Here is an 18805-nt window from a genome sequence, read left to right as displayed (position 1 = left end):
CTCTGGAGCAGGTTTTCATCCAGGATGTCTCTGTACATTGCTGCATTCATCTTTCCCTCAATCCTGACTAGTCTCCCAGTTCCTGCTGCTGAAAAACATCCCTGCTGTCATGATCCTGCCCTTGATGAGCTTCCTGTCATGAGTTTTCATTGATCTCTGTTTTCTTGTTCTGTACACCTGTATTTGTATTCTCGCCATGTTCATTACCTCCACCAAGGAGGTTATGTTTTCGGTCGGGTTTGTTTGTTTGTCTGTCTGTCTGTCTGTTTGTCAGCAGGATGAGTCAAAAAGTTTTGAACAGATTTTGATGACATTTTGTGGAGTGGTTGGAAATGACAAGAGGAACAAGTGATTAAATTTTAGTGGTGATCTGGATCACGATCCGGATTTTAAAGGATTCTTCACCATTGCGGGATAGGGGGAATTTTGACATTCTAGTTTCTAATTCCACAAAAACAAGGCAGAAAGGCTTGAAAAAAAATTAGGGTGTAACATAGACAAATGTTCTATCAAACAACAAAGTTTGGTGATGATCGGATCTGGATTCTGGATCTGGTGATCCAGAATATGAAAAAATATAGGGAAAATAGAAAATGTGTCAGTGTGAGGTGACAAATCAAATCAAATCAATTTTATTTATATAGCGCCAAATCACAACAAACAGTTGCCCCAAGGCGCTTTATATTGTAAGGCAAAGCCATACAATAATTATGTAAAACCCCAACGGTCAAAACGACCCCCTGTGAGCAAGCACTTGGCTACAGTGGGAAGGAAAAACTCCCTTTTAACAGGAAGAAACCTCCAGCAGAACCAGGCTCAGGGAGGGGCAGTCTTCTGCTGGGACTGGTTGGGGCTGAGGGAGAGAACCAGGAAAAAGACATGCTGTGGAGGGGAGCAGAGATCGATCACTAATGATTAAATGCAGAGTGGTGCATACAGAGCAAAAAGAGAAAGAAACAGTGCATCATGGGAACCCCCCAGCAGTCTAAGTCTATAGCAGCATAACTAAGGGATGGTTCAGGGTCACCTGATCCAGCCCTAACTATAAGCTTTAGCAAAAAGGAAAGTTTTAAGCCTAATCTTAAAAGTAGAGAGGGTGTCTGTCTCCCTGATCTGAATTGGGAGCTGGTTCCACAGGAGAGGAGCCTGAAAGCTGAAGGCTCTGCCTCCCATTCTACTCTTACAAACCCTAGGAACTACAAGTAAGCCTGCAGTCTGAGAGCGAAGCGCTCTATTGGGGTGATATGGTACTATGAGGTCCCTAAGATAAGATGGGACCTGATTATTCAAAACCTTATAAGTAAGAAGAAGAATTTTAAATTCTATTCTGGAATTAACAGAATTCTAAAAATGAAGCTAGAGATGCACAACTAACACCAAATTGTAGCTGAATCTGTACTGATTTGAAATTACAAGAGGAACAAGTGATTAAATTTTAGTGGTGATCCGGATCCGGATCCCGGTGCTAACGCGTTAGCATGTCTATGGCATTTTCAATGTTAAAAGTTAGCATTAAGCAGTTGCAGCTGTCATCACGTTCGAGTGCATTTGTTTTTAAATTGTAATATTTCTTAAATGTATTTTTGTTTATATATTAATAATCTAATGATTATTATATACAATTTTAGAGAAAGAGACAAAAAAGAAATAGATCACTGTGCCAAGGAGGGAATCTCTTTAGGGTCAGTGACCCTATGGCCTTGTTTAGAGAAGTGTTTCATAAATGTTAAAAAATTCATATATTTTCAGTTTAGTTGAATAATAAATTGAATTTTGTCTCTTATTTGTTTTTGTCTATAAGCACATGCAATATCAATATCAGTGCTCAGATGACAGTAGCTTCTGGGAAAAGTGCAAGTTGCAATAAACTGTGATGCCGAGTGCTACGGATACAAGCTATCCAGTCACAGCAGATGAAACTGTTTTTACTAAACATCATTGTTAGACTTTTTTAGGTTCAATGATTCCACAGCGTGTAGATGTTATGGCGTCAGTGACCCCATGGACTTGGCGGAGGTTTGCACTCTCTGAGTGCTTCTAGTGTTTTCATTGGTTTTCTGTTCATCATTCATTTATTTTGTAGTTTTGTCTTAGTAGCTGTTTTGCGATACTGTTTTCATTTATTGTTACCTTAGTCACTTCAGTCTTAGTTTGGTTCTGTTTATTTTATTTCTTATGTTATGCTTTAGTCTGGCTTTTTCTGTGAAGTATACCTTTGTCTCTGGTTTTGTTTTCAGTTTGTCACTTATTTTTCTGTTCAGTCATTTTTTGGCATTATCTGTTATTCTGTAGTCTGGGTTTGTTTTCTATTTAGTCTATAGTTTGTTTTGACATTTTGTTCTTGTTAGTTTTTATCCTTTAGCCATAGACAGTTCCTTTCTAGTTTTGTCTTAGTCTTATTTTCTGGCTGGTCTGTTCAACTTAACATTTAGTAGTTTTTGATCATTTCTTTCCATTAGTATGTTATGTTGTTCAGTCGTTTTTTTCTCTCTCTGTTTTCTTTTGTCTCTGTCTCACTGCACTTATCTCTGTATTTTGTTCTGTTTTTTCTTCATCAGGATTATCTTTTGGTTTTTGCTGTTCAGTACTTTTGCACTTAGTCATGCCCACCTGAACTTTCCTGTTTCTTCTGTTTGCCACACCCCCTTCCCAATTCTTCCGCCACACCTGTTCTCACTTTCCTCATTTCCACCGTGGTTATTTAAGCCCTCTGTTTTCACCCGAGCCTAGCCAGTTCGTTGATTTTCACAATCCTCGTACCAGCCTTTTTCATAGCTCTGCCTTGTCTTGCCGTGTACTGACCCAGCTGTTTTGTGACCTCGTTTTGCTACTGCCCACGTACTTTATCTGCCTGTGTATAAGATCAGAGCCTGCCTTTTTGATGACGCCTTTGCCTGCCGACTACCTGTACTTCTGCATCCTTGACTGTCTAACTGTGTACCGAATCCCAGCTTGTTTTGACCGATAAAGGCTTTCAATTTAAACTCCACTGTCTGTGAGTTTTTGCATTTGGGTCCCACAACCTTCTGTGCCACATCACCTCAAGTGCATGTCATCCACAGCATGATGCTGCCACCACCATGCTTCACTGTAGGGATGGTGCCTGGTTTCCTCCAAACATGATGCCAAAGAGTTCAATCTTTGTCTCATCAGACCAGAGAATTTTGTTTCTCCTGGTCTGAGAGTCCTTCAGGTGCCTTTTCTCAAACTCCAGACAAAGACTGGCCACTCTACCATAGAGGCCTGATTGGTGGATTGCTGCAGAAATGGTTGTCGTTCTGTCTTATATATAATATATTATCATATACCTATAAATGATACGGCAATATGATTGGATAAAACACTAAAGAATAAATAGCAATACACCCTTTTCGCGGATGGGTAATATTTTTCATACCACCCGAGTAATCAGCCAATCCGGACAGCAGAGCGGCGCCACGACAAAGAGGCGAGGTCAGAGGAACTGTGAAATACTGGTGAGTCACTATTAATAATTTCTTACATGTCCAACCTCGTAGGTTGATCGTTAAAATTAAATTTGTTAGTTCTAAAAGCCATCATAATTATTTATAGGAAAACATTGTATTTTTTTTCTACTAAGGTTTGAACTTTGAGTGTTTACACAGGAGAGAAAAGTGAGAAAATGTTAATGCCTGTTTGAGAAAAGTGTATAAAGTGTGTAGTGAGGGGTTTTACAGCCTTAAAACATCTATAATAATTGTAAAAATAACGCTGACTACTTCGTGGATTTCGCCTATCGTGGGTTATTTTTAGAACGTAACTCCCGTGATAAACAAGGGACCACTGTATATGATAAAATTGTTATCAAGTTGTTTTACCAATGAATATGGCTTTTTACACCCTTCAGAAAACCATACAACATTTATCATTTATAGGTATATGATAAAATCGTTATCAAGTTGTTTTGATAACGTTCTAACGTTGTTCTAAATTATTTACACATTATTCACTTTGTGTGTTTTTAGGAATCCGCTAGCTTAGCGCAGCTACTAGCTCTTAGTCGGTTTAGCATGGCAGCTTCTCCTGTCTCTCCTGCACTTTTCTGCTCTGGGTGTGAAATGTTTAGTTATTCCTCGGCCTCCTTTAGCAGTAATGGTACTTGTAATAAGTGTAGCTTATTCGTAGCTTTGGAGGCCAGGCTGGGCGAACTGGAGACTTGGCTCTGCACCGTGGAAAATCCTACAGCTAGCCAGGTCCCTGTAGTCGGTGCGGACCAAGGTAGCTTAGCCACCGTTAGTTCCCCTCCAGCAGATCCCGAGCAGCCGGGAAAGTAGGCCGACTGGGTGACTGTGAGGAGGAAGCGTAGTACTAAACAGAAGCCCCGTGTATACCACCAACCCATTCACATCTCTAACCGTTTTTCCCCACTCGGCGACACACCCGCCAAGGAACAAACTCTGGTTATTGGTGACTCTTTTTTGAGAAATGTGAAGTTAGCGACACCAGCAACCATAATCAATTGTCTTCCGGGGGCCAGAGCAGGCGACACTGAAGGAAATTTTAAACTGCTGGCTAAGGCTAAGCGTAAATTTGGTAAGATTGTAATTCACGTTGGCAGTAATGACACCCGGTTACGCCAATCGGAGGTCACTAAAATTAACATTGAATCGGTGTGTAACTTTGCAAAAACAATGTCGGACTCTGCAGTTTTCTCTGGGCCCCTCCCCAATCGGACCAGGAGTGACATGTTTAGCCGCATGTTCTCCTTGAATTGCTGTCTGTCTGAGTGGTGTCCAAAAAATGAGGTGGGCTTCATAGATAATTGGCAAAGCTTCTGGGGAAAACCTGGTCTTGTTAGGAGAGACGGCATCCATCCCACTTTGGATGGAGCAGCTCTCATTTCTAGAAATCTGGCCAATTTTCTTAAATCCTCCAAACTGTGACTATCCAGGGTTGGGACCAGGAAGCAGAGTTGTAGTCTTACACACCTCTCTGCAGCTTCTCTCCCCCTGCCATCCCCTCATTACCCCATCCCCGTAGAGACGGTGCCTGCTCCCAGACCAGCAACAACCAGTAAAAATCTATTTAAGCATAAAAATTCAAAAAGAAAAAATAATATAGCACCTTCAACTGCACCACAGACTAAAACAGTTAAATGTGGTCTATTAAACATTAGGTCTCTCTCTTCTAAGTCCCTGTTAGTAAATGATATAATAATTGATCAACATATTGATTTATTCTGCCTTACAGAAACCTGGTTACAGCAGGATGAATATGTTAGTTTAAATGAGTCAACACCCCCGAGTCACACTAACTGCCAGAACGCCCGTAGCACGGGCCGAGGCGGAGGATTAGCAGCAATCTTCCACTCCAGCTAATTAATTAATCAAAAACCCAGACAGAGCTTTAATTCATTTGAAAGCTTGACTCTTAGTCTTGTCCATCCAAATTGGAAGTCTCAAAAACCAGTTTTATTTGTTGTTATCTATCATCCACCTGGTCGTTACTGTGAGTTTCTCTGTGAATTTTCGGACCTTTTGTCTGACTTAGTGTTTAGCTCAGATAAGATCATTATAGTGGGCAATTTTAACATCCACACAGATGCTGAGAATGACAGCCTCAACACTGCATTTAATCTATTATTAGACTTGAGTGGCTTTGCTGAAAATGTAAATGAATCCACCCACCACTTTAATCATACTTTAGATCTTGTTCTGACTTATGGTATGGAAATTGAAGACTTAACAGTATTCCCTGAAAACCCCCTTCTGTCTGATCATTTCTTAATAACATTTACATTTACTCTGATGGACTACCCAGCAGTGGGGAATAAGTTTCATTACAGTAGAAGTCTTTCAGAAAGCGCTGTAACTAGGTTTAAGGATATAATTCCTTCTTTATGTTCTCCAATGCCATATACCAACACAGTGCAGAGTAGCTACCTAAACTCTGTGAGTGAGACAGATTATCTCATCAATAGTTTTACATCCTCATTGAGGACAACTTTGGATGCTGTAGCTCCTCTGAAAAAGAGAGCCTTAAATCAGAAGTGCCTGACTCCGTGGTATAACTCACAAACTCGCAGCTTAAAGCAGATAACCCATAAGTTGGAGAGGAAATGGCATCTCACTAATTTAGAAGAACTTCACTTAGCCTGGAAAAAGAGTCTGTTGCTCTATAAAAAAAGCCCTCCATAAAGCTAGGACATCTTACTACTCATCACTTATTGAAGAAAATAATAACAACCCCAGGTTTCTTTTCAGCACTGTAGCCAGGCTGACAAAGAGTCAGAGCTCTATTGAGCCGAGTATTCCTTTAACTTTAACTAGTAATGACTTCATGACTTTCTTTGCTAATAAAATTTTAACTATTAGAGAAAAAATTACTCAGAACCATCCCAAAGACATATCGTTATCTTTGGCTGCTTTCAGTGATGCCGGTATTTGGTTAGACTCTTTCTCTCCGATTGTTCTGTCTGAGTTATTTTCATTCGTTACTTCCTCCAAACCATCAACATGTCTATTAGACCCCATTCCTACCAGGCTGCTCAAGGAAGCCCTACCATTAATTAATGCTTCGATCTTAAATATGATCAATCTATCTTTATTAGTTGGCTATGTACCACAGACTTTTAAGGTGGCAGTAATTAAACCATTATGTTATGGCCCTAACCAAACCAAGAAAAACGCCCCTAACAACCCCCCCCTAGGTGCAGAGGTCTTCTGAGAACGCTCAGCGTGACCAACCTGCACCACCCCACAACCCACAAGACGAACGGTCTTGGGGCAAGTGAGGTTGGGGTTAGGGATGTAGGGAAATAAAAAACAACAAAACAAAACGACCCCAAAACCCAAACAGAAAATACCTAAATACACATAAAAAATAACGATCAAGTGAGCCCAGACGGGCTTCTAACCGCCTAACGTTCACTCCACCAGACACGCCTCTGACTCCCCAAACAAATTATAACCCCTATTAAAAAAAAAAAAAAACACATTAACCCCTACAAGTTTTTTTTGTGTGTGTGTGTGTGTTATTTCGCCTGTCCCAGAACACCTGGAGATACGTCACCATTATTTTTCTTGACGCTTATATGTCGGGGCAATACAGTGGTCTCTGCTCGTCCGAGCTGCATGGGCTCGTCTGCAAGAGGAGCCAGAGGTCCCGTCGGAGGAGCCTCAGTGGGGCGAAGAAGAGGCGGCCCAGATCTGTGTCTGGGAAAGCCCCGAGACAAAAAAAACCCGCTCTGATGGCCGCCCTCTCTCGCGTCCACGCTCCTTCATCCGATCATCTAGACGAATCACCAATGATATTAGCTCATCTAAATCGTTTGGCTCGTCATGGACTGCCAGCTCGTCTTTTAATGACTCATTTAACCCATCTACAAACACTCCTCGTAAAGCTGCGGTGTTCCAACCTGACTGAGCAGAAAAAATCCGCAAGTCCACGGAATACTCCGCCGCACTCCGCCTCCCCTGCCTGAGATTCAGCAACCGTTGGGCAACGGTATTCGTTTTCACCGGATGGTCAAAAACCAGTCGGAACTCCCAGGAGAAATCCTTAAAGGATCCTAACAATGGCGAGTTGTTACTCCACAACGCTGTGACCCAAGCTAAGGCGTCACCTTGGAGCAAATTTGTCACATATGAAACACGGCTCCCATCAGAAGAGAAGGAAGCCGGTCGCTAAGCAAAAACCAGAGAACATTGCATCAAAAACGAAGCACAGGCTTCAACGTCTCCCGCATAAGGCTCCGGATGACAAATAATCGGTTCGGACGCCGAATCTCTGGGTGACGGAGTTATCTGCACCGGTATCGATGGTGCCGCAGCTGGAGCAGCAGGAAGCGGAACGGCTTGCGCTGCAAGCTCCGTAACACGGGCGTCTGTTTGTTTAATTTGGTTTGCAAGATACTGTAATTGCTCCCATATTTTCTCCAAGTGTTCTTGAACTTTTTCGGCGAAAGGAAACGCCTCTGCTGCTGGGTCCATTATGGAATGGCCGGGAACTACTGTTATGTGTCGACGCGGGTTGAGGAGCGGACCTGCGTCTGACGGAACCCAGCGCTAAAATAACCAGAAAGCGGTTCCAATAACAAAACAATTTATTACTTCACCCTCTAGTGCAAAACAAGGTGTATAAACAAAAGATGCGTCAGTCTGGTGGAGTGAAGGCTGGCACGCTCTCCAGCGCCTAAAAGGATCGAAGCCCGGCGCTTCTGGACTCACTTTACCGCCAAACACCCCCCAGGTGGACACGACAAACCGACTCTCTGCGAAGGATAGAAGAGGTGAGGTAAGTCAGCAGTTACAGGCAATATCCTTCAAAAGGCACACACTATCAGCAACACATTCAGGTCTGTATTTAAGCTTTATGTAAATGAGCAGCTTCTCACAAAAGGTGGAGGATCAGTTGTCCGCACGCCACAGCAGTGACAAGCGAGCTGCACAATTCTCATCACAATTGAAATATACTGCGTAACAAAATACCAAGTTACTATCAACAAGTAGTTAAACAATTAATCACCTCTGATGTGTGCTGACAGCATGTGTCCCTCACCCTTCCTGCTTCACAGGCACAATGTGTCAAACCCAGGCGCAGTCCTCAGCGTCTCACAAACGAACATCACAAGGTCTAGTTCCCGGCAATTCTGCTTGAATCACACATGCCTTAAATGCAGAACGCCATCTAATTATCTGCTTCAGCTTAACGTCCTCAAGGTTGCATGTGAGCACCATCCACAGGTGCTGCACATAATGTTGATGAGGGTGAAGGACTCCTCCGCCAGCACCTTCTCCACAGACAAATCAGTTTTCATACCACCTGGAGAGCAAAGAAAAGAAAAGAACACCAAAATGTCCAGCCACACCCCCCAACACACAACACATTACTTAAAAAGCCATCACTTGACCCAGCTATCTTAGCTAATTATAGGCCAATCTCCAACCTTCCTTTTCTCTCAAAGATTCTTGAAAGGGTAGTTGTAAAACAGCTAACTGATCATCGGCAGAGGAATGGTCTATTTGAAGAGTTTCAGTCAGGGTTTAGATTTCATCATAGTACAGAAACAGCATTAGTGAAGGTTACAAATGATCTTCTTATGGCCTCAGACAGTGGGCTCATCTCTGTGCTTGTTCTGTTAGACCTCAGTGCTGCTTTTGATACTGTTGACCATAAAATTTTATTACAGAGATTAGAGCATGCCATAGGTATTAAAGGCACTGCGCTGTGGTGGTTTGAATCATATTTATATAATAGATTACAATTTGTTCATGTAAATGGGGAATCTTCTTCACAGACTAAGGTTAATTATGGAGTTCCACAAGGTTCTGTGCTAGGACCAATTTTATTCACTTTATACATGCTTCCCTTAGACAGTATTATTAGACAGCATTGCTTAAATTTTCATTGTTACACAGATGATACCCAGCTTTATCTATCCATGAAGCCAGAGGACACACACCAATTAGCTAAACTGCACGATTGTCTTACAGACATAAAGACATGGATGACCTCTAATTTCCTGCTTTTAAACTCAGATAAAGCTGAAGTTATTGTACTTGGCCCCACAAATCTTAGAAACATGGTGTCTAACCAGATCCTTACTCTGGATGGCATTACCCTGACCTCTAGTAATACTGTGAGAAATCTTGGAGTCATTTTTGATCAGGATATGTCCTTCAATGCGCATATTAAACAAATATGTAGGACTGTTTTTTTGCATTTGTGCAATATCTCTAAAATTAGAAAGGTCTTGTCTCAGAGTGATGCTGAAAAACTAATTCATGCATTTATTTCCTCTAGGCTGGACTATTGTAATTCATATTATCAGGTTGTCCTAAAAGTTCCCTGAAAAGCCTTCAGTTAATTCAAAATGCTGCAGCTAGAGTACTAACGGGGACTAGAAGGAGAGAGCATATCTCACCCATATTGGCCTCTCTTCATTGGCTTCCTGTTAATTCTAGAATAGAATTTAAAATTCTTCTTCTTACTTATAAGGTTTTGAATAATCAGGTCCCATCTTATCTTAGGGACCTCATAGTACCATATCACCCCAATAGAGCGCTTCGCTCTCAGACTGCAGGCTTACTTGTAGTTCCTAGGGTTTGTAAGAGTAGAATGGGAGGCAGAGCCTTCAGCTTTCAGGCTCCTCTCCTGTGGAACCAGCTCCCAATTCAGATCAGGGAGACAGACACCCTCTCTACTTTTAAGATTAGGCTTAAAACTTTCCTTTTTGCTAAAGCTTATAGTTAGGGCTGGATCAGGTGACCCTGAACCATCCCTTAGTTATGCTGCTATAGACTTAGACTGCTGGGGGGTTCCCATGATGCACTGTTTCTTTCTCTTTTTGCTCTGTATGCACCACTCTGCATTTAATCATTAGTGATTGATCTCTGCTCCCTTCCACAGCATGTCTTTTTCCTGGTTCTCTCCCTCAGCCCCAACCAGTCCCAGCAGAAGACTGCCCCTCCCTGAGCCTGGTTCTGCTGGAAGTTTCTTCCTGTTAAAAGGGAGTTTTTCCTTCCCACTGTCACCACGTGCTTGCTCACAGGGGGTCGTTTTGACTGTTGGGGTTTTTCTGTAATTATTGTATGGCTTTGCCTTACAATATAAAGCGCCTTGGGGCAACTGTTTGTTGTGATTTGGTGCTATATAAATAAAATTGATTTGATTTGATTTTGCCAATGAATATGGCTTTATACACCCTTCAGAAAACCATACAACATTTATCATTTATAGGTATATGATAAAATCATTATCAAGTTGTTTTACCAATGAATAAAAACCATATTCTGACTGGTGTAAAAAGCCATATTCATTGGTGAACAACTTGATAACTGATAATATCCGTATCATCCCGTTAGCTCATATGATATGATTCAGAAGAACCGTACTGTCCCGTCCCGTTAGTTTATGATTCAGAAGAACAGTATCATTCTGCTCAACCTCATGACATAATAGTCCATGAGCCAAGTGGGTTTTCAGTTCCACTTAAGGGGAATAAACAACGCTTTGAATCCAGCCTCAGTGTATCATGGCCTACACAAAAATGTATGATAGCAATCTCAGGATGGTAGCTGAGAACAGAATAGAATTACACAGAGCTCAAACTTTAAAAATGCTCCAGTCATGTTGAAAACTATATCACATTACTTGTCTAATCATAATGATTCCAAAAAGGTGTAGTTTGGACTATCTGTGATGGAATGTTTTGGAGTTATGGGGTAAAAAAAAGCAAAAATGGTGACAAAGGTCAGTTTCAGTTTGTACAGGGGTCAAAAGTTAAAGTTGCTCCAATTTCAGTACAAAATAATGCAAATTACTGGTTGAAATAAAAGGATTAATAAATGGTCTCCAAGGTGAAAGGTCAAACAAGTTTAACATCTATTGGATTCTATGACATGTGACATATGTGACCCTGTAACATGATAACTAAGCAGGACAGATGGTGCAAACTATTCCTTATTAGAACCCTATTAACCCAAACAATAATTTGCATAATTTTTTTTTTGGTCAAAATTGATGAGTGGCTCATGGACTATAATAAAGTTAAACACAGAGCAGAAAAAATAAACAAATATAAAATGACAGGTTGCCTTTGATGTCTTCAATTTCAATTTCAATTTATTTCCTTTATATAGCGCCAAATCACAACAGAGTTGCCTCAAGGCGCTTCACACAGGTAAGGTCTAACCTTACCAACCCCCAGAAAAACAGTGGTAAGGAAAAACTTCCTCTGAGGAAGAAACCTCAAGCAGACCAGACTCCAAGGGGTGACCCTCTGCTTGGGCCATGATACAAACATAAATTACAGAAATAATTCACAGAACAATTCATGGATGAATATACAAGAATTGCTGTTGGTGCACAGGACAGGAGGATCGCCAACACAAATACAACTCCCATCTCTGGATGGAGCTGCACCTTAAAGAGAGAGAAAAAAACAGAATCAGGCATCAGAAAGACAAAAAATACTGCATAATTTGTCAGCACTAATCAACAAGAAAAACAGAAGAAATACTAAGGTGATCGCCGGCCGCTAGCCCTAAGCTTCACTAAAAGACCCAGAATTTAGGTGAAGTTGAGGCCGCGGCACGCTCCAATTACTAATAACATGAATTAAAAGAGTAAAAAGCGTAAAACAAAACTGCACCAGTATGCTAGCCATATGAAAGAGAAAATAAGTGCGTCTTAAGTCTGGACTTGAAAGTCTCCACAGAATCTGACTGTTTTATTGATGCAGGGAGATCATTCCACAGAACAGGGACACGATAAGAGAAAACTCTGTGACCCGCAGACTTCTTATTCACCTTAGGGACACAAAGTAGTCCTGCACCCTGAGAATGTAAAGCCCGGGCCGGTACGTAAGGTTTAATTAGGTCAGCTAGGTAGGGAGGTGCCAGTCCATGAATAATTTTATAGGTTAGTAGCAGAACCTTAAAATCTGATCTCACTGGGACAGAAGCCAGTGAAGAGACGCCAAAATGGGTGTAATGTGGTCGAACTTTCTGCTTCGTGTCAAAAGTCTGGCTGCAGCATTTTGAACCAACTGGAGACCCCTAATGCTGGACTGCAGTAAACCAGAAAATAGAACACTGCAGTAGTCCAATCTAGAAGAGATGAACGCATGGATCAGGGTCTCAGCATCAGCCATAGACAGGATGGGACGAATCTTTGCTATATTTCGCAGGTGGAAGAAAGCAGTCCTAGTAATATTTCTAATATGGAGACCAAAGGACAATGAAGGATCAAAAATTACCCCAAGGTTCCTCACTTTGTCAGTGTAATGTATGACACACGAGCCTAGGCTGAGCATTAACTGGTTAAATTGATGCAGATGTCTCACTGGACCAAGAACCATCATTTCAGTCTTTTCAGAGTTTAAAAGTAGGAAGTGTCTAGACATCCAACTTCTCACTGATGCAAGGCAATCTTCTAAAGATTTTATGTGAACGAGATTACCAGCAGTTATCGGCATATATAACTGAGTATCATCTGCATAGCAGTGAAAGGTAATCCCAAAACGCCGCAATATGTACCCAAGGGGTGCTATATAAAGGGAGAAAAACAGGGGGCCTAAGACAGACCCCTGAAGAACTCCAAATTTCATGTCACTGAGGTTAGAGGATGGATGGATGGATAGATACTTTACTGATCCCAGAGGGAAATTCAAGGCATCCAGCAGCTTACACATTAGACAAGACACACACATTGCACCAGACACACAAAATAGGGTTAAGTAAATAAAAGAAAAATAGACTAATCAATAAAAGCTACTAACTAAAAATAAAAATAAAGTTTGTGTGCAAGTACAGCATCTAGTCTCAGAGAATATGACGGAGGAGTAAATGTAGTAGTGCACTAGTGAGGAGGTAGCACAGATGTAAACAGTACACAATGTGAACAGTGTAGATTGTGCAAAGACGTAAGCAGTGTAAACAGTGTTGGTAGTGCAAAAGAAAGCAATAAAAGGTCAAACAGATGTGTCACAGGATTATTTCTTACTGAGATGGGAAGAGGTAGTGTTACTGTACAAAACACAGTGAGAACAACTGGTCAAGTATGACGTCAGCCATGCAAGGACACTCCCAGTAATCCCAAAATGATTTTCCAGCCTATCAAGTAGAATATGATGATCCACTGTATCAAATGCAGCACTGAGATCTAACAGCAACAGAACAGTAGTGGTGTCTGTGTTGTGTGTTGGGGGGGGCGTAGCTGGATGTTTTGGTGTTCTTTTCTTTTCTTTGCTCTCCAGGTGGCATGAGGGCTGATTTGTCTGTGAAGAAGGTGCTGGCTGAAGAGTCTTCACCCTCATCAACATCATGGAAAGCACCTGTGATTGGTGTTCACGTGCAACCTGGACGACTTGCAGCTGAAGCAGATAATTGGATGGCGTTCTGCATTTAAGTCATGTGTGATTCAAGCAGAACTGCCGGGAACCCGACCTTGTGATGTTCGTTTGTGAGACGCTGAGGACCGCGCCTGGGTTTTGACACATCGAGCCCGTGAAGCAGGGAGGGGTGAGGACACATGCTGTCAGCACACACGAAAGGTAATTAAGTGTTTGAGTAATTGTTGATAGTAACTTGGTGTTTTGTTACACAGTATACTGGAATTGTGAAGAGAATTGCGCAGTTTGCTTCTCACTGCTGTGGCGTGAAGGATAAGTGATCCTCCACTTGTTGTGAGAAGCTGCTCATTTGCATAAAGTAAAAAAGGACACTGACCTGAGTGTGTTGCTGACAGCGTGTGTTTATTGGAAGATATAGTTGTATCTGTTGACTTACCTGACCGTCTCTTTGCTTCACAGAGAATCAGTTTGTCGTGTCCACCTGGGGGGTGTTTGGCGGTGGTAGGAAGTCCAGGAGCGCCGGCTTTAATCCTTGCGGGCGCTGGAGAGCGAGCCGCGGATCACTCCACCAGAGGGACGTTGTTTTTATGTTTTTACACTTTTAAGCACAGGTGTATAATAAATAGTTTCTGTTTGGAACCGCTTTCTGGTTATTTTTAGCGCTGGGTCCTGTCTGACGCAGGTCCGCTCCTCAACCCGCGTCGACACATAACAGTCTGAATCCATTGTAAGCAGAAGATCATTCACCATTTTAGTGAGAGCCGTCTCTGTGGAATGATATTTTCTAAAAGCAGACTGCAGCGGCTCAAAGAGATTATTCTCAGTAAGATAGTCTATGAGCTGTCGTGACACCACTTTTTCCAGAATTTTAGAGCAAAATGATAGATGTGATATCAGCCGATAGTTATTCAATACACTAGGGTCAAGATTAGGTTTCTTAAGTAATGGTTTATTCACTGCAGATTTGAAACATTTAGGAACAGATCCAGAAGTTAAAGAAAGATTAATAATTTCCAGCACAGTCGGCCCAAGAGTGGACCACAGGTCCTTAAACAGTTTTGTTGGTATCGGATCAAATAAACAGGTTGTGCTTTTTGTTGATGTTACGAGTTTCGTCAGGACGCAGAGTGAGATACTATCAAATTCTGTAAATCTAGGTAAAACCTCAGTAGTGGCGCCCACCTCAATAGCAGGGTGTAGTGGCTGGATTAAAGCATGCTGGGATATGTTTAACCTGATGTCATCTATTTTCTTCCCAAAGTAATCCAGGAAATCTTGTGCTGTAAAAGGAGAGCGAACTACAGGTGGTTGTCCATGAATAAGTGTTGCCACCGTGTCGAACAAGAACTTTGAGTTATGCTTGTTTTTGTTGATCAAATCAGAGTAGTAAGTCCACTTTGTAGCCAGTAGTGCATGATTATAGTCTAAGATAGCATCATGCCACGCAAGGTGAAATACTTCTAATTTTGAACTAAGCCATTTCCGTTCTAGACCTCTTGCTTTATGCTTGAGGTCATGCAGGTAATCATTGAACCAAGGTGACTGTGATTTGGGGGGGTGTGGGAGTCTTAACTGTTCCCATCTGACTGTAACTTTAATGCTCTGTGGCCACCTCAGTCCTGAGTGCTGATTGGTCATTTCTTCCAGCTCACTGTTTCTCAGACAGGAAGAACAGACCAAGAGGTCAAAGTACAGCCTGAGCATAAGTGAAAACAGGAAGTGACAACAAGAAATGACAAGTTCAACTGAACCAGAACACTGAAGATAAGACACAGCACAGTGTGGATGTCTTACTCTGACTGACAGGAAGCAGAGCCTGAAGTCAGTCCACCAGACCAGTCAGACCAGTTTCCTTTGGACAGGAAGTTAACAAACATCACAGTCCAGCTGTTTCTCCACGCACAAGACTAACGGTCCTGATCACCATCATCATCATCATCACTGCCATAATCATCATCACCATTCACATTCAACACCACTTCATCATCACCATTAGAATAATAATAATAATCATCATCATCACCACCACCATCATTCAGATCATATTCATCTTCATCATCACCATCATTCAAATCATAATCATCATCACCACCACCATCATTAGAATCATATTCATCTTCATCATCACCATCATCAACACCATTACCATCATCATCATCATTACAATCATATTGAGCTTCATCATCATCATTAGAATAATCATCATCACCACCACTACCACCATCACCATCATCATCATCGTCACTGCCATAATCATCATCACCATTCACATTCAACACCACTTCATCATCATTAGAATCATATTTATCTTCATCATCACCATTAGAATAATAATAATCATCATCATCATCATCATCATCATCATCATCAACACCACCACCATCATTCAGATCATATTCATCTTCATCATCACCATCATCAACACCATCACCATTAGAATAAACATCATCACCACCACCACCATCATTAGAATCATATTTATCTTCATCATCATCATGAGAATAATCATCATCATCATTACAATCATATTGAGCTTCATCATCATCATTAGAATAATCATCATCACCACCACTACCACCATCACCATCATCATTATAATCATATTCATTTCCATTATCACAATCATCATTAGAATAGTCACCATCATCACCATTAGAATCATATTCATCTTCATCATCATCACCATTAGAATCATATTCATCTTCATCATCACAATCATCATCAACGCCATCATCATCATCATCACCACCATCATGACAATCATCATCATCAACACCATCATCAATAGAATAATCATCATCATCATTAGAATCATATTCATCTTCATCATCACAATCATCATCAACGCCAGCATCATCATCATCACCACCATCATGACAATCATCATCATCAACACCATCATCAATAGAATAATCATCATCATCATCAGAATCATATTCATCTTCATCACCACCATCATTATTATTAGAATAATCATCATCACCATTAGAATCATCTTCATCTTCATCATCACAATCATCAACACAATCATTAGAATCATAGTCATCTTCATCATCACAATCATCAACACCATCATCATTAGAATCATAGTCATCTTCATCATCACAATCATCAACACCATCATCATTAGAATCATAGTCATCTTCATCATCACAATCATCAACACCATCACCATCGTCGCCATTAGAATAATAATCATCATCATCACTACCACCACCACCATCATCATTACAATCATATTCATCACCATCATCATCAACAACATCACCATCATCATTAGAATAATCATCATTGCCATCATCACCATCATCTTCATCATCATCATCATCAACACCATCAACATCACCATCATCACCATCATAATCATCATCCTCACCATCGCCACCATCATCATCATCGTAATCCAAGAGGTTCTGAAGCAGATTGCTGCTTCCACGAAAGCTTTAGTAGACAGTCACCATCTCTGAACCTGCCCCAAGCTTCAAAACAATGAGCCTGCATAGAGCTTCAAAACTCTGAAATGGCTCCAAGCTTCAAAACTCTGAAATGGCTCCAAGCTTCAAAACTGTGAACCTGCTTGTAGCTTCAAAACTGTGAACCTGCTTGTAGCTTCAAAAGTCTGAGCCTACTCATAGCTTCATAACTCTGAACCTGCTCCAAGCTTCAAAACTCTGAACCTGCTCCAAGCTTCAGAACTCTGAATCTGTTTCGAGTCTCAAAAAAATAAAAAAATCCTAAGATGTCAAGTTGCTTTTTTTTTTTTAAGGTGCTTTCTCATAACTGTAGGTTTTTATTTGCATTTAATTTGTTTAATGACGTCAGAGAAAAGACACACTGAACAGCATAAAGCGTCCACAGGGAGGCGCCACCTGTTCAAAGCTGGTTTACGGTCTGTACGTCGCAAAGCTGAATGACGACACTTTAACCTACCTTTGACGGGCTGAGGGTTGCTCTGTTTTCTTCGGGGCATGTCGCTCTGTGTTCGGCTGAAGTCCGTCAGGAAGCCAGCGGGCTGATCCTCCTCTTCACCTCCTTCCTCTTCCTCCTGAGGAGCAGCGGAGGAGGAGTTGACAGATCCATCCTGCTAACCAGCACATCTTCCTCTAAAACTTCCAAATGCATTTTATTTTACTGACACGTTTTGACACGTGGACGCGTATCAAAAATATTACCAGAGAGAAAACTAAAAACGTTTCGTGGTCAAACGTGAACCGCTGACAGCGACGCCGGATCCGGGCTCATAGTGACGTCACTGAGAGTGGCAGTGCATTATGGGATTTGAGGTCTTTGACATGTACACGCTGTAGAACGCCATACAAAGTGAATTTCTGTTTGGAAAAATACGATTTTGACTAAAACTGAGTGTAGCAAGATGGAAGAACTTAATGATGTTCAGCTGGTGGATTGAGTGCAGCTAACTGGAGGGGAGTGTTTCTTATAAAAGAAGGTCTTTCTGGAGATTGATTGCAGGTGTTTGGACGTGTTGTCTTCCACGTCCCGTGAAGACAGGTAGGCGCAGGCCACCACCCCTGATATCTGTCTGTATCTTATAGATTAATAAGCACAGTAGCTTTGTGGTTAGCACATGTTGCCTCAGATTAAGAAGGTCATTGCTTCGATTCCCACCTGTGGCCTTTCTGTGTGGAGTTTGCCATGTTCTCCCCATGTTTGTGTGGATTTCCTCCAAGTGCTTCAATTTCGTCCCACATTTAAAGACATGCAAGTTAGGTGAATTGGAAACTTTATACATATTCAGGTCTCCCTTGCAAAAGAGATCTTGACCTCTATGGGACTAACCTGGTTAAATAAAGGTTAAATTAAAATTACACCCTACCATCAGATATTTCAACTTCATATATACTTTAGCTCATCCACAATTACTACAGTAAATTTCAGGAAGTTTTGTCTTTATTTAGTAGAGTTGCATAGGGGATACATTTTCTGGCAGCCACCATCTGTCTCAAATTTACTGTACAAGTAGTAATTGTG

General features: G+C 41.3%; 1 protein-coding gene across 2 annotated transcripts in view; it reads right to left on the bottom strand.

Moving 5' to 3' along the window:
- LOC117518341 (zinc finger protein 513-like) overlaps positions 1-17941 on the bottom strand; it is a 31727-nt gene extending 13786 nt beyond the window's left edge. For both annotated transcript variants that reach the window (XM_034179450.1, XM_034179458.1), the window contains exon 1: positions 17747-17941. In XM_034179450.1, coding sequence (XP_034035341.1) covers positions 17747-17786 — 40 coding nt within the window. In that variant the 5' untranslated portion in view covers positions 17787-17941. The remainder of the gene's footprint in view (positions 1-17746) is intronic.
- Positions 17942-18805: the final 864 nt, after the last annotated feature.

This window comes from Thalassophryne amazonica, chromosome 1, assembly GCF_902500255.1.
Source record: "Thalassophryne amazonica chromosome 1, fThaAma1.1, whole genome shotgun sequence".
NCBI lineage: Eukaryota > Metazoa > Chordata > Actinopteri > Batrachoidiformes > Batrachoididae > Thalassophryne > Thalassophryne amazonica.
The sequence above is the reverse complement of the archived record's forward strand: the minus strand, read 5'-3'. Positions and strand labels throughout refer to the sequence as shown.